At 39.2% G+C, this 13,184-nt stretch overlaps 1 protein-coding gene across 12 annotated transcripts in view; it reads left to right on the top strand.

Moving 5' to 3' along the window:
* Positions 1-13,184, top strand: part of LOC130282117 (neutral ceramidase-like) — a 348,583-nt gene that overhangs the window by 316,849 nt on the left and 18,550 nt on the right. For all 12 annotated transcript variants that reach the window (XM_056530030.1, XM_056530023.1, XM_056530032.1 and 9 more), the window contains 7 exons: positions 3,203-3,289; positions 3,796-3,900; positions 4,589-4,670; positions 7,291-7,406; positions 7,900-7,994; positions 9,254-9,293; positions 12,583-12,678. In XM_056530030.1, coding sequence (XP_056386005.1) covers positions 3,203-3,289; positions 3,796-3,900; positions 4,589-4,670; positions 7,291-7,406; positions 7,900-7,994; positions 9,254-9,293; positions 12,583-12,678 — 621 coding nt within the window. The remainder of the gene's footprint in view (positions 1-3,202; positions 3,290-3,795; positions 3,901-4,588; positions 4,671-7,290; positions 7,407-7,899; positions 7,995-9,253; positions 9,294-12,582; positions 12,679-13,184) is intronic.

Below are 13,184 nucleotides of genomic sequence, written 5' to 3'. Positions count from 1 at the left end.
GAGTAGAAATAAGGTAACAAACATAATACACTGCTCAAAAGATAAATAAAGGGAACACTAAGATAACACATCCTAGATTTGAATGAATAAACTAATCATATGAAATACTTTCGTCTTTACATAGTTGAATTTAACAAAATGACACAAAAATTATCAATGGAAATCAAATATATCAACCCATGGAGGACTGGATATAGAGTCACACTCAAAATTAAAGTGGAAAACCACGCTACAGGCTGATTCAACTTTGATGTAATGTCCTCAAAACAATCAAAATGATGCTCAGTAGTGTGTGTGGCCTCCACGTGCCCGTATGACCTCCCTACAATGCCTGGGCATGCTCCTGATGAGGTGACAGATGGTCTCCAGAGGGATGTCCTCCCAGACCTGGACTAAAGCATCCACCAACTCCTGGACAGTCTGTGGTGCAACGTGGCGTTGGTGGATGGAGCAAGACATGATGTCCCAGATGTGCTCAATTGGATTCAGGTCTGGGGAACAGGTGGGCCAGTCCATAGCATTAATGCCTTCCTCTTGCACGAATTGCTGACACACTCCAGCCACATGAGGTCTAGCATTGTCTTGCATTAGGAGGAACCCAGGGCCAACTGCACCAGCATATGGTCTCACAAGGGGTCTGAGGATCTCATCTCGGTACCTAATGGCAATCAGGCTACCTCTGGCAAGCACATGGAGGGCTGTGCGTCGCCCCCAAAGAAATGCCACCCCACACCATTCTTGACCCACCGCCAAACCGGTCATGCTGGAGGATGTTGCATGCAGCAGAACATTCTCCGTGCCGTCTCCAGGCTCTGTCATGTCTGTCACGTGCTCAGTGTGAACCTGCTTTCATCTGTGAAGAGTACAGGGCACCAGTGGCAAATTTGCCAGTCTTGGTGTTCTCTGGCAAATGCCAAATGTCCTGCACGGTGTTGGGCTGTAAGCACAACCCCCACCTGTGGATGTCGGGCCCTCATAGCAACCTCATGGAGTCTGTTTCTGACCGTTTTAGTGGATACATGCACATTTGTGGCCTGCTGGAGGTCATTTTGCAGGGCTCTGGCAGTGCTCCTCCTTGCACAAAAGCGGAGGTAGCGGTTCTGCTACTGACTTGTTTGTCCTCCTATGGCCTCCTCCATGTCTCCTGATATACTGGCCTGTCTCCTGGTAGCGCCTCCATGCTCTGGACACTATGCTGACAGACACAGCAAACCTTCTTGCCGCAGCTCGCACTGATGTGCTATCCTGGATGAGCTGCACTACCTGAGCCACTGGTGTGGGTTGTAGACTCCGTCTCATGCTACCACTAGAGTGAAAGCACCGCCAGCATTCAAAAGTGACCAAAACATCATCCAGGAAGCATAGGAACTGAGAAGTGGTCTGTGGTCACCACCTGCAGAACCACTCCTTTATTGTGGGTGTCTTGCTAATTGCCTATAATTTCCACCTGTTGTCTGTTCCATTTACACAACAGCATGTGAAATTGATTGTCAATGAGTGTTGCTTCCTGAGTGGACAGTGTGATTTCACAGAAGAGTGAATGACCTGGAGTTACATTGTGTTGTTTCAGTGTTCCCTTAATTTTTTTGAGCAGTGTATATAGTCTACATATTGCATACTCCCATTTCATTTACTCTACTGATATTTATTAAATAACTTGTCTAGTTTAGAAAACCCCTTTTCATAGACAGTTAATAGAAGGGGGCCCCCTTTTCAGAATACTTTTCTGTTGGGCAGAATGAAAGACTGTTACTATGAGAATCATCTTACTCTGGAGGACCTGCCTTATCCCTCATTGATTTCAATAAACATAGTGTAGACACTTAGTTTCTTCTGTGGTGGCAATGCTTGGAGATTAAACACTTAGGCAGAGATTTATCAAAACCTGTGTAGAGTAAGAGTGGTGCAGTTGCCCATAGCAACCAGTCAGATTGCAGTGGTGAAGTTGCCCATAACAAACAGTCAGATAGCTTCTATAATTTTTCAGAGCCCTTTTTGAAAATTAAATAAGAAATCTGGTTGCTATGGGCAACTGCACCACTCTTCCCCTTCTTCTCATGATCATGTTTTTTAATCCTCCCAGTTCACTGCCCCCATCATGATAAACCACCCCCTGCCTTTATTTTTATTATTTTTATTGTTTTCTACCTGGATATATCTTTTCTGCTCAATTACAGTCAGATTCACAGGCTGGGAAGGGGCATTACCTAGCAGGCATGACATCATTTGAAGCCATAGAGGGGAGAACTTCCTCCCTCACTCTGCTACACACAGCCCAGAGCAGTTCAGTGGGAGATGAGCTATGATTGATTAAGGCAGCACTCCAGACTGCATTTTCTGATTTAGGACTTCTGCCAGGCCAGTAGTACATTAGAAAGATTTTTTATTTATCATAAGGAGTGCAATAGCAAAAATAAATTTCATTTATTCGGAAATTCCAGAGCGGAATCTGCTTGCAGCCACTTTCCTTTTCTTACAATTGTATTCTGCTGCACAGATTACACTACGGAAATTCTGCTGCAAAATCTCCACCATGGAATTGGATTCCACTGAAAGAATGAACATATACATTCTTTTGGCAAAATTCCATGCAAACTGCATTGCCGTTAATGGAGACGACGCAGGTATGTATGGTCATAATGCTGATTGATATGGTCGGTGCTAACTATACTCAGAATGTCTGCCCAGAATTTCCCTGGGCAGAATTTCTCAGTATGAACTGGCCCTTACTGCCAAGTTTCTACACAGACTGATAGCTGGGGGGCCTAGTAGGAAGACACTTTGTGACGCCTTCTACCATGTATGGACCGCCCATATGCAGACAAGAACTTTAAATTGGAAAAATTAACCCTTTGACATTTTCTCTTGAAAATGAAGGACAGGGATACGCACATCATTAAAATCTTCTTTCCTGTGCCAATAGCAACCAATCAGATAAATTTTTTTAAAAGGCCTCTGAAAAATAAAAGAAGAAATCTGATAAGCTGATATGGGCAACTGCACCACTTTTACTATGCACAGGTTTAAATATATCTCCTCCTAAGTCAAATTAAAATTAGAATTTAAATGTGATACAAAAGACAGTTTGGATAATTACCTTAACTAAGCCTTACGATTAATATGAGAAATAATTATATGCTTTGATGTAACTCTGTAAGTGATTAAAGTCTTGAAATTGTCTTATTCTCTAATCCTTCCAAAGGTCTCGACATGTGTAGCAACTGGTCCTGGAGCGGACGTATTCGAAAGCACAAAAATAATTGGAGGCCAGATATTCGAAAAAGCCATGGTAGATTAATTTTTATTCTATTTTAATGGGTGAATGACCTTTGAACTGTAAAAGATTGGAATAGTGCATAGTATAGTTTAGTAAGTCTAAAGAAAGTGTAGGGATAAAATATATACTCAGTTTTAGAAACTTTTAACTTTATATATGCATTTAATGTAAATGGCAGCCTTGTACCTAGCACAGAGGCATAAACCAGGGCAGTCAGCAGAAAGTCATAGCATTTGCCTTCAGCCATTAATCTTACAGATTTTTACAGCTGCCATTGAGTTTAACACAATCCACATCCATATGCAGTATGCTCACTCTTATGGTAGCTTCAGGCAGACAGAATATTATCACTGAACTATATGACTTTGTGAAGGGAAGCAGGAGATTTGGCGCTCCAGGGCACACTTGACTTGCCTTTAAAATACTGAAAATTAGATGGTTATAGATATACATAGTGTTCTTATGTCTTTGTTCTGTGTCTATATGTGGCTGACATTATTTTATTATGTGAATTGAAGGATTTGTATAATTCAACAACTAAAGAAATGTTGGACACTGTGAACTTTGCTCACCAGTGGGTAGACATGAGTAATGTAACTGTGAAGCTTAACGACACTCACAATGTAAGTATACAAGTCAACCAATATTTACTTTAGTGGCCCAGGTACTCTGGGGTAAAAAAAAAATGTTTTCAAATCAACTAGTGGCAGAAAGAAACAGATTTGTAAATTACTTCTATTTAAAAATCTTAATCCTTTCAGTACTTATCAGCTGCTGTATGCTCCAGAGGAAGTTGTATAGTTCTCTCCAGTCTGACCACAGTGCTCTCTGCTGCCACCTCTGTCTGTCAATGTCAGGAACTGTCCAGTGTAGAAGCAAATCCCCATAGCAAATCTCTCTTGCTCTGGACAGTTCCTGACACGGACAGAGGTGGCAAAAGAGAGCACTGTGTTCAGACTGGAAAGAACTACACAACTTCCTCTGGAAGGATTAAGACTATTGAATAGAAGTAATTTACAAATTTGAATGTATCACATCTATACATTTATATAGATGTAATAAAAGTCATTGAAATGCTTGATCTAGTTTTGGCTTTATTGTATAAGTACAGACAAGTATGGTTACTTCTAAAAGCAAGGACATTTCTTTAAAAGCATTTTCTCCAAGACATGATAATGGAATCTATTAGAAAGGATTATTGTAGTGTGGAAGCCTCATTTTCTACGCATATAAGATTTTCAGGTGTCTCTCTATGATTTTTGAGAAAATGATTAAATATTTGCTTTGACTTTGTCTTCAATTTCTTTAAAGGCAACAACTTGCAAACCTGCCCTGGGTTATAGCTTTGCTGCTGGGACAATCGATGGTCCTGGATTGATCAATTTCACCCATGGTGAAGATTTTCTTTGGACTTTATGCTGCTTTATTACAGTGAAATGCAATCTTATATGCCTTGATAGAAATCACATGTAGCCACCTGAAAACTATGCATTCATGATTTATGATCAATACAGTGAATTTTAAAGAATAAAAAAGTATTCCTGTCTTATAAACTGATGGTATATCACTAGGATAACGTTAAAAACAAAACAAAACATAAAGTTTGACTTAATTCTACTGTGCTGATACAAAAAAGGAGCAACAATCCCCTAGATGCAAATTTCCCCGTACTAGGGGAAAAATACCTTTCCAACTCCAAAAATAACAGTCTGAATAAATCTGTAGATCAATATCCCACCTCCACAAATCTAGTAACCATAGCTTGTAATATTATATTTGTGAAGAAAGGCATCTGGGCACCTCTTGAACTTGTTCAAGGAATCAACCATCACAGCATCATGTGGCATAGAGTTCAATAGTCTGTGATGTTGGTGAAACCTTATTTCTTCTGTCAGGGACCGACCGGGGGACAGGGAGAGTGAGCCCTAAACTGACCCTAAAACCGCTCTCCCTGCCTACTTGCCCACTCACCCTAAACAGTGAGTGAACAACTGGGCGCCGGTCCCTCCCTGAACTAAAGTGCTGGGGCCTAATAAAAGCACACACTAATAAATAGTCGGTCACCAACCAGAAAACTAACAGGAACAACAACTCTATAGTATATAAATTCAGAGGACACAAATCAGAGAGTAGTAAAGAGGACACAAATTAGCGGTCGTGAACAGAGGACACCACAGATCAGTGGACATGAACAGGGGGCTCAGTGGCCGTGAACAGAGGACTCATAGATAAGTGATCATGAACAGAACTCCTAAGATCTGAATAAAGAACTAAATAACAAATAGAATTCAAAACACCAGATAGGAAAACGGATAAGTCAACAGACTATAGAAACAGACAGGAATATAGCACAATCCCCCAGAACGTCCAATAGGCTCCAAGTCCATGGACCAGAAACTGGGATCTATAGCTAAACAGGAATTATCGCAATCCCCCAGATAACCTCCAGTAGAAACAGGAAGGTCTTGATACTAGAACACAATCTCCCAGAGTCCACCTTGGAGCACAGAGATATCTTGTACTAATTCTCAATTCCCCGGATTCCCCATGGACAGGGAACAGGGATATCTAGATACACAGGATATAATTATAGAACACTGTTCACACTGAACATAAGACAGGAAACCAGAATCCCTCAGGAACTTCCAGTAGACTCCAAGTCCCCATGGACCAGAAACAGGGATGCCAGATAGGACACTGTTCACACTGAACAGGTACAAGTACAAAGGACAAAGATCAGATGAACCAAACTGGGATAACATACAGAGCATACTCAGACATAGTATGAACAGAAACATAACAGAAAGGATAATAAGTCCTAAAACCGACTAAACAAACACAGCTTAAAATCTACTAAGAGCATGGCACATAAAATGGCAAAACCCAGAAAATACAAGGTGCTTGCTAAAACAGATATAGTAGATAAAAGCACAAAACAAACAGAGTTTCACCCAGCCTCCATTAACCGCATGTCCAACATGTTAGAAAGACAGGGTACAAAGAAGTTATCTGTAATCAACAGCAACCAGAGGCTAGCCTGGACTGACATTAAATAGACACACCCAAAAGGCTATTGACTAACAGAGCCTAGGTTGAAACAACCAGAGACATTTAATTCTTCTCTACCCAGGGAAGATAAAACTTTTCACACACAGCAAAACCAATAGGCTGTGTGTGAACACAAACCAATACAGACATAACATCTTCTTGTGGAATTGTGGAAAACACAAAATCAATAGACATGTTAATGATATGCAAATGTTAAAAATTGAAACAAAATATTTAAAACATCTTGATTTATTCAGTATATTCACAGAAATAAACACACTTACACTCATTGACATACTAACAAAGAGGTTATTAATGGTTCAAGAATGTTCTGCCATGCTCAATGCACTTGGGCATGTAAATAATTAAAAGGGTTATCCAGAAATAGAAAAACAGCTAATTTCTTTCAAAAACCACTCCATGTCTGTCTCTAGGTTGGGTTTGGTTCTGTAGTCCAGTTCTATTGAAATGAATGAAGCCAAGTTGTAATACCACACACAACCTGGGGACAGACAGGGAGCTGTTTTTGAAAGAAATTAGCTCTGTTTTTGTATTCCTGGATAACCCCTTTAAGATCTGCTGCTGGCAGCTCCCTTTGTAATTGCCAACCAATGACTTCCCAGATGTGCTTGATGGGAGAAAAGTACAGCCTGTGTATGTAGTGATCTGACATTTAATCATACTGATCTGATTTTCTGAGGTTTCATGTGGCTTAAAGAATTGCTCTCGATTTGGCATTTATACCATTGAAGCTCCTCCCACATGCCACAGATTGAAGCTATGTGCTTGAAAATGTGATCATTTGCAGATCTTAGTGACACCTGCTATTTCGATTTGCTTGTCCTTTGGCTTGTCCTTCTTGATGTTGCATATTCAATCTTGAGGAGTGTATTTGTGCATTGTATTCTAGATGTAATAAGATGTGAAGGTATCATTTAACCAATTTGACTGACATTTGTATACAGGAATGACTGAGGCAGATCCATCCTGGGAAGCCTTAACCAATGCCCTTCTTGGAGTTCCATCAAATGAAACTAAGGAATGCCACCAGCCCAAACCCATCCTGATTAACACTGGAGAGGTATATATGATGGCACTTTTTTGTATACTGATATTCTAAATGACAAAGGCTCATTTTACATTAACTTGGCAACATAATATTGTGGTACTAAATGGTAATATTATGAGTACTGTCTGAATATTCAGAGAACCAGATCCCAACAAACAGGGGATGCAGAGATCGCAGTCATACGTTGGGTTTGATGTCTTAGAGTGTCTTCCAGCTCGTCTGTTACACGTGTAGACAGCAGATCCAAAAATGGCACATGACATTATGAAAAATAGAATTGTGCTGGGCTCCAAGAGATACAAGTTACACCTCAGCCAACAATTGTTACATAACTTTCACCTAGGACCTGTTTAGTATGAAAGGTTAGGAGATGAGATTAAGTCCTTTTAGGTTAAGGTCTTCCATGGACCTTTTTATCTAAATTATAGTTTAATAAGGATAAAGCGACTGTAATTCAGACATGTTTTTGTTTATTACAATCTTACTTTATTTCTGCTTCTTGCAGATCAAAGGCAGAATCCCATGGCATCCAACAATAGTAGATGTTCAGATGATCACCATTGGATCGTTGGCTATTCTTGCTGTTCCAGGAGAGTTTACGTGAGTATCTGTAGGCATTGCTGAAGCTACGGAGTGAGTAAAAATGCACAACTAGCTATGTTTCAATATAATATAAACTTCATCCACGTGGCATAATTGGTATGTATTCAGTAAAACAATATAAATAACCACCTCTTGTAGAAGACCACCTCTTATCTAGACCAGATTGTTTCATTTTCTTTTATTTACTAGCCCTCTAAAACACCATTTGTCACTGTGTTATCTCAATGAGGTTGCACTGTATATTGTATCTCCATAAAACAGGGGTTGTCTCCATGATACAACTTGTTTAATGAGAAGGCACCTGACATAGCTAATAGAGCACCCTCTAAGGTTACCTTAACAATCCATCAATGATTGCAAGTTATGAAATTAATTGTCTCAGTCTCTTACATGCAATCTAATAGTCAATAGGAAACTTGAGGCTAGCAGTGGGCCCCTTTATCTAGTGGGTCCTTTTGATATGTTCTTGGTGTGATATGACCCAGATGGTTACTTAAAAAAGAAACAGTGATTATTTATTTCACTGTATACAGCACTGACCCGAAGAGTAAAATAATATGCTTTGGATTTTATTGTATTTTCTGGTAGCTTCAATACTTCCCTTTATGGTTATAGCTTGAAATTATTTGTCTTTATTTGGATTTCTATACTTTGGATCAATATTACAGTGATCCCTCAACTTACAATGGCCTCAACATAAAATAGTTTCAACATACAATGGTCTTTTCTGGACCATTGTAACTTGAAACCAGACTTAACATACAATGCTACGGACAGTCCAGATCTGCGAAACGTGTCAATGGCTGGAAGAACTAACCAATCAGAATGGACATTTCACTGGTAAAACACCTGTATTCCTGAAGCACATGCACTGACTGGCTGTCTGGTAGCACCTCCTACAGTACAGCGACGTACTACATGTTCTGTAGTACTCTTAACCTATACCACAGTTAGCTGCTCATTTGGACACCAGGTAAGGGCGGCTCCATTTTACTTTTTTGGGAAATTACGTGTACTGTACAGGACCCTGAAGAAGCGCCTGTATGTAAGGAATTGCTTTATCTATATTAGTTATCTATTTATTTTTCTTTAATCCTCACTTTTTCCTATTTTTGGATGTCATTTTGATGGCTCCAGAACCAATTACCAGGTTTCCATAGAGTTATGGTCTCAACATACAATGGTTTCAACATACAATGGTCGTCCTGGAACCAATTAATATTGTAACTTGAGGGACCACTGTATTTCTTTAACAGGACCATGTCTGGAAGAAGATTAAGAGAAGCTGTGAAAAAGGTATAAACCTTATATATTACACTTTGATTATGTGGGTATGCATATGGGTAAATGCAATCTACAATATTGGGCTGCTCAACAAATGAATGTATATATGCAGATGGGTTGAGAATGTCAAGTGCACTGGTGAGTGCCTTATACCCTAAGAAACCAATAATCTAATCATGTAATAACAAAAGCATAACATTGATCAGTGTAGGCATTCTAATGATTGCTTACAAAAGTCCCTTAAGGAGATTTAAAAAGAGTTAAATGAAAAAATAAAAATAAAATAATGTATCCCTCTCTTTATATATATATATATACTCAGGGAGAGGCACCGCTTCCGGTGTAAAATGGAGATTCAAAAAGGCCATTAGCACTCCGCGGGCTTTCTGGGTAAGAAGTGTGCAAAGTTTCTCATCACACCACCATATAAGGTAGCGTGCCCTCAATCAGCTCTGGCTCTGGTTACAAAGTCTCAGAAGCTGATTGGGATTTATGCCAAGTCAGAGTTCTCCCCAAAAGGGAAGAGGACCCATCTGCAGACAGCTGTTTCAGGGTGCTTGCACCCCAACAGTAAAGAGCAGGGTGTTCTGGCTTGGCTGAGGATGAGAGACCAGTCGCTACAGGTCTTTCATCCTCAGCCAAGCCAGAACACCCTGCTCTGTACTGACAAGGGGCAAGCACCCCGAAACAGCTGTCTGCAGATGGGTTCTCTTCCCTTTTGGGGAGAACTCTGACTTGGCATAAATGCCAATCAGCTTCTGAGACTTCGTAACCAGGGCCAGAGCTGATCAGAGGGCAAGCTACCTTATATGGTGGTGTGATGAGAAACTTTGCATGCTATATATATATATATATAGATATATATATATATATATAATATATATATACATATATATATATACTAGCTGAATACCTGGCATTGCCCGGTTTTTCCTTCCTAATCCTTGTTAGGGAGGAAAATAAACAAAGGAGGAAGCTTTTGACTTCACATCCCGTCCTCATATATTGTTGTCATATCCCAACCCCATATCCCGTCCTCATATCCCGACCTCCTATCCCGTCATCATATCTCGACCTCATATGCCATCCTCACATCTTGTCCTCATATCCTGACCTCCTATTCCGACCTCCTATCCCATCCTCATATCCCGTACTCCTATCTCGACTTCCTATCCCGACCTCCTATCCTGTCCTCATATCTCAACCTCCTATCTCGACCTCCTACCCCAACCTCCTATCCCGACCTCCTATCCCGACCTCCTGTCTCGACCTCCTATCCCGACCTCCTATCCTATCCTCCTATCTCGACCTCCTACCTCCTATCCTATCCTCCTATCTCGACGTCCTCATATCCTGTCCTGGTATCCTGTCCTCCTATCCTGACCTCCTATCCCAACCCGTAATATGTGTACCAGTTATTGAAATATCTCCAGCCGTACGGAAGTTATGTGGGAACACACATTTCCCATTGATTTGCATGGGACTTTAAACAAAAACCCTGACCCTCACAAATGGGGGTAGTTAAGGGTTAAATTAACTATCCTATATTTTAAGTGGACATATAAGTAACATGTGACCAAGTATTATCAAAATATCTCCAGCCGTTTGGATGTTATGCAGTAACATATATTTCCCATTGACTTGTATGGGACATTAAACATAAACCCCGTCCCTGGCAAATGGGGGGTGAGTAAGGGTTAAATTACCTATCCTATGTTTGTTGTTGACATACTAGTAACATGTGTGCCAAGTTTCATGTAAATAATTTTAGCCGTTTGGACGTAATGCTGGAACATACATACATACATACATACACACACACACATACACACGTTAAGTTTTATATATATATATATATATATATATATATATATATACATATGTATATATAGACAAAGGAGTAACTGCAGCACTCAAAAATTGTGGAAAGGTATAAGTAGCTTTATTCCATTGGAATACAGCTGCTTATACTTTTTTCACTGTTTTTGAGTGCTGCAGTTACTCCTTTGTCCGTATTTTTGGGCCCCTGACCAAGGCCAACAGACTGCTTGCACCAACTTACATTTTTTGGTGTGCTGCTCTTTTGCTATTTTTTGCTTTTTATCCTATATCAATATCATATTTCATATATATAGCATTCTTCATTTCTTGAACTATTAAAATAGTACAGATTTTTTTTTCTCCCGCAAAAAGTGATAAAAAAAATCCCATCTACACTAAAGGAGTACCAGTAATATCTACAGATCGTGGCACAAAAATGAGCTGTCAAACAGCCTCATTTCTGGAAATTTTTATAAGTTATAGAGGTCAGATTCAAGTTTAAGCATATTTATTATGTACAGAGAAGTTTTATTTTTTAAGCTGTAAAATAATACAAAAACGTCATAAATCTATGTATTGTTGTAATTGCACTGACCTACAGAGTAAAGATAACATCAGTTATACCGTAGTACAATGTGTAAAAGTGAAACTTCCCTAAAAAGTTGCAAAACAGGTAAGTAAGGTGTATCTAAAGTCAAATAAGATGTTTTGCATATAAATGGGCATATATTTACTAACTAGGCCAAAACACTTGCTTTGTGTAGCTTTAGTTTTAAGTATTTTATTTACTAGCTTGGCAACCTGCAAGAGACTAGAGATGTACAAGTAATTTTTTTTATAAATATAACTTATACATATTTTACACCTTTTGACATATACTATTGTTGGAAATATTTTTGATATATATTTTGATGTTTAATGACTTATAGTGCAAGTCCAGTTTTGCTCCAGCAGCAAGATATGTATATAAATTTTCGCTGCACCTTCTGTGCCTGGGAAAACGGCGTTCAACATACAGATTTGGCGGATGTCCCTTGCAAGTCTATACGGCTTCAGCAAAATCCATATCTTGAACGCTGTAGTTTCATGCAAGTCTCAGGCTTAAAATATTCTAAAATATGACAAAACAATATTATCTGTGTAGTTTAGAGATAATAAAAATATCTTTTTGAACACTGGGAATGCTGCCAATCCTGAGATATAGAGACCAAGATTTCTTTAGCATCTCACCTGCACAGCCACCAACTATGCAGAGCAGTATAATACAGTTTAATTCAAGTAAATGGGGCACAACAGGTGGTGGGGAGCCTGGCTGTGCAGGGAGGATCGATGGGGACAGTTGGCCCCTCAATGACCAGAATGTGCTGGCATATTCTAGCTGTGGTGGGAAAACTGCGTTAAATTGGGTTGTCCAGGGATTAAAGTCAATACACTGCTATTTGTTACTGTTAAAATCAGTTTGAGCTTTTTTTTTTTGTAGGAACTGGATCCATCAGATACTAAAAACATTGATGTGGTTGTTTCTGGGCTTAGTAATGTCTATACACATTACGTCACAACATTTGAGGAATATCAGGTAAACAAATCCTTTCATCTGAAGCGACAATCACTCATTGATTATATAATAAAGAGAAATACTTTACACTAGAACATAGTTTTATTAACCCCTTAAGGACTCAGGGTTTTTCTGTTTTTGCACTTTCGTTTTTTCCTCCTTACCTTTTAAAAATCATAACCCTTTCCATTTTCCACCTAAAAATCCATATTATGGCTTATTTTTTGCATCGCCAATTCTACTTTGTAGTGACATTAGTCATTTTACCCAAAAATGCACGGCGAAACGGAAAAATAAATAATTGTGCGACAAAATCGAGAAAAAAAAACGCCATTTTGTAACTTTTGGGGGCTTCCGTTTCTACGCAGTGCATATTTCGGTAAAAATTACACCTTATTATTCTGTAGGTTCATACGGTTAAAATGATACCCTACTTATATAGGTTTGATTTTGTCGCTCTTCTGGAAAAAATCATAATTACATGCAGGAAAATTTATACGTTTAAAAATGTCATCTTCTGACCCCTA

This window comes from Hyla sarda, chromosome 7 (genome assembly GCF_029499605.1).
Source record: "Hyla sarda isolate aHylSar1 chromosome 7, aHylSar1.hap1, whole genome shotgun sequence".
NCBI classification, from domain to species: domain Eukaryota; kingdom Metazoa; phylum Chordata; class Amphibia; order Anura; family Hylidae; genus Hyla; species Hyla sarda.
Note: the sequence above shows the minus strand (reverse complement) of the source record. Positions and strands in the feature narration are given on the sequence as shown.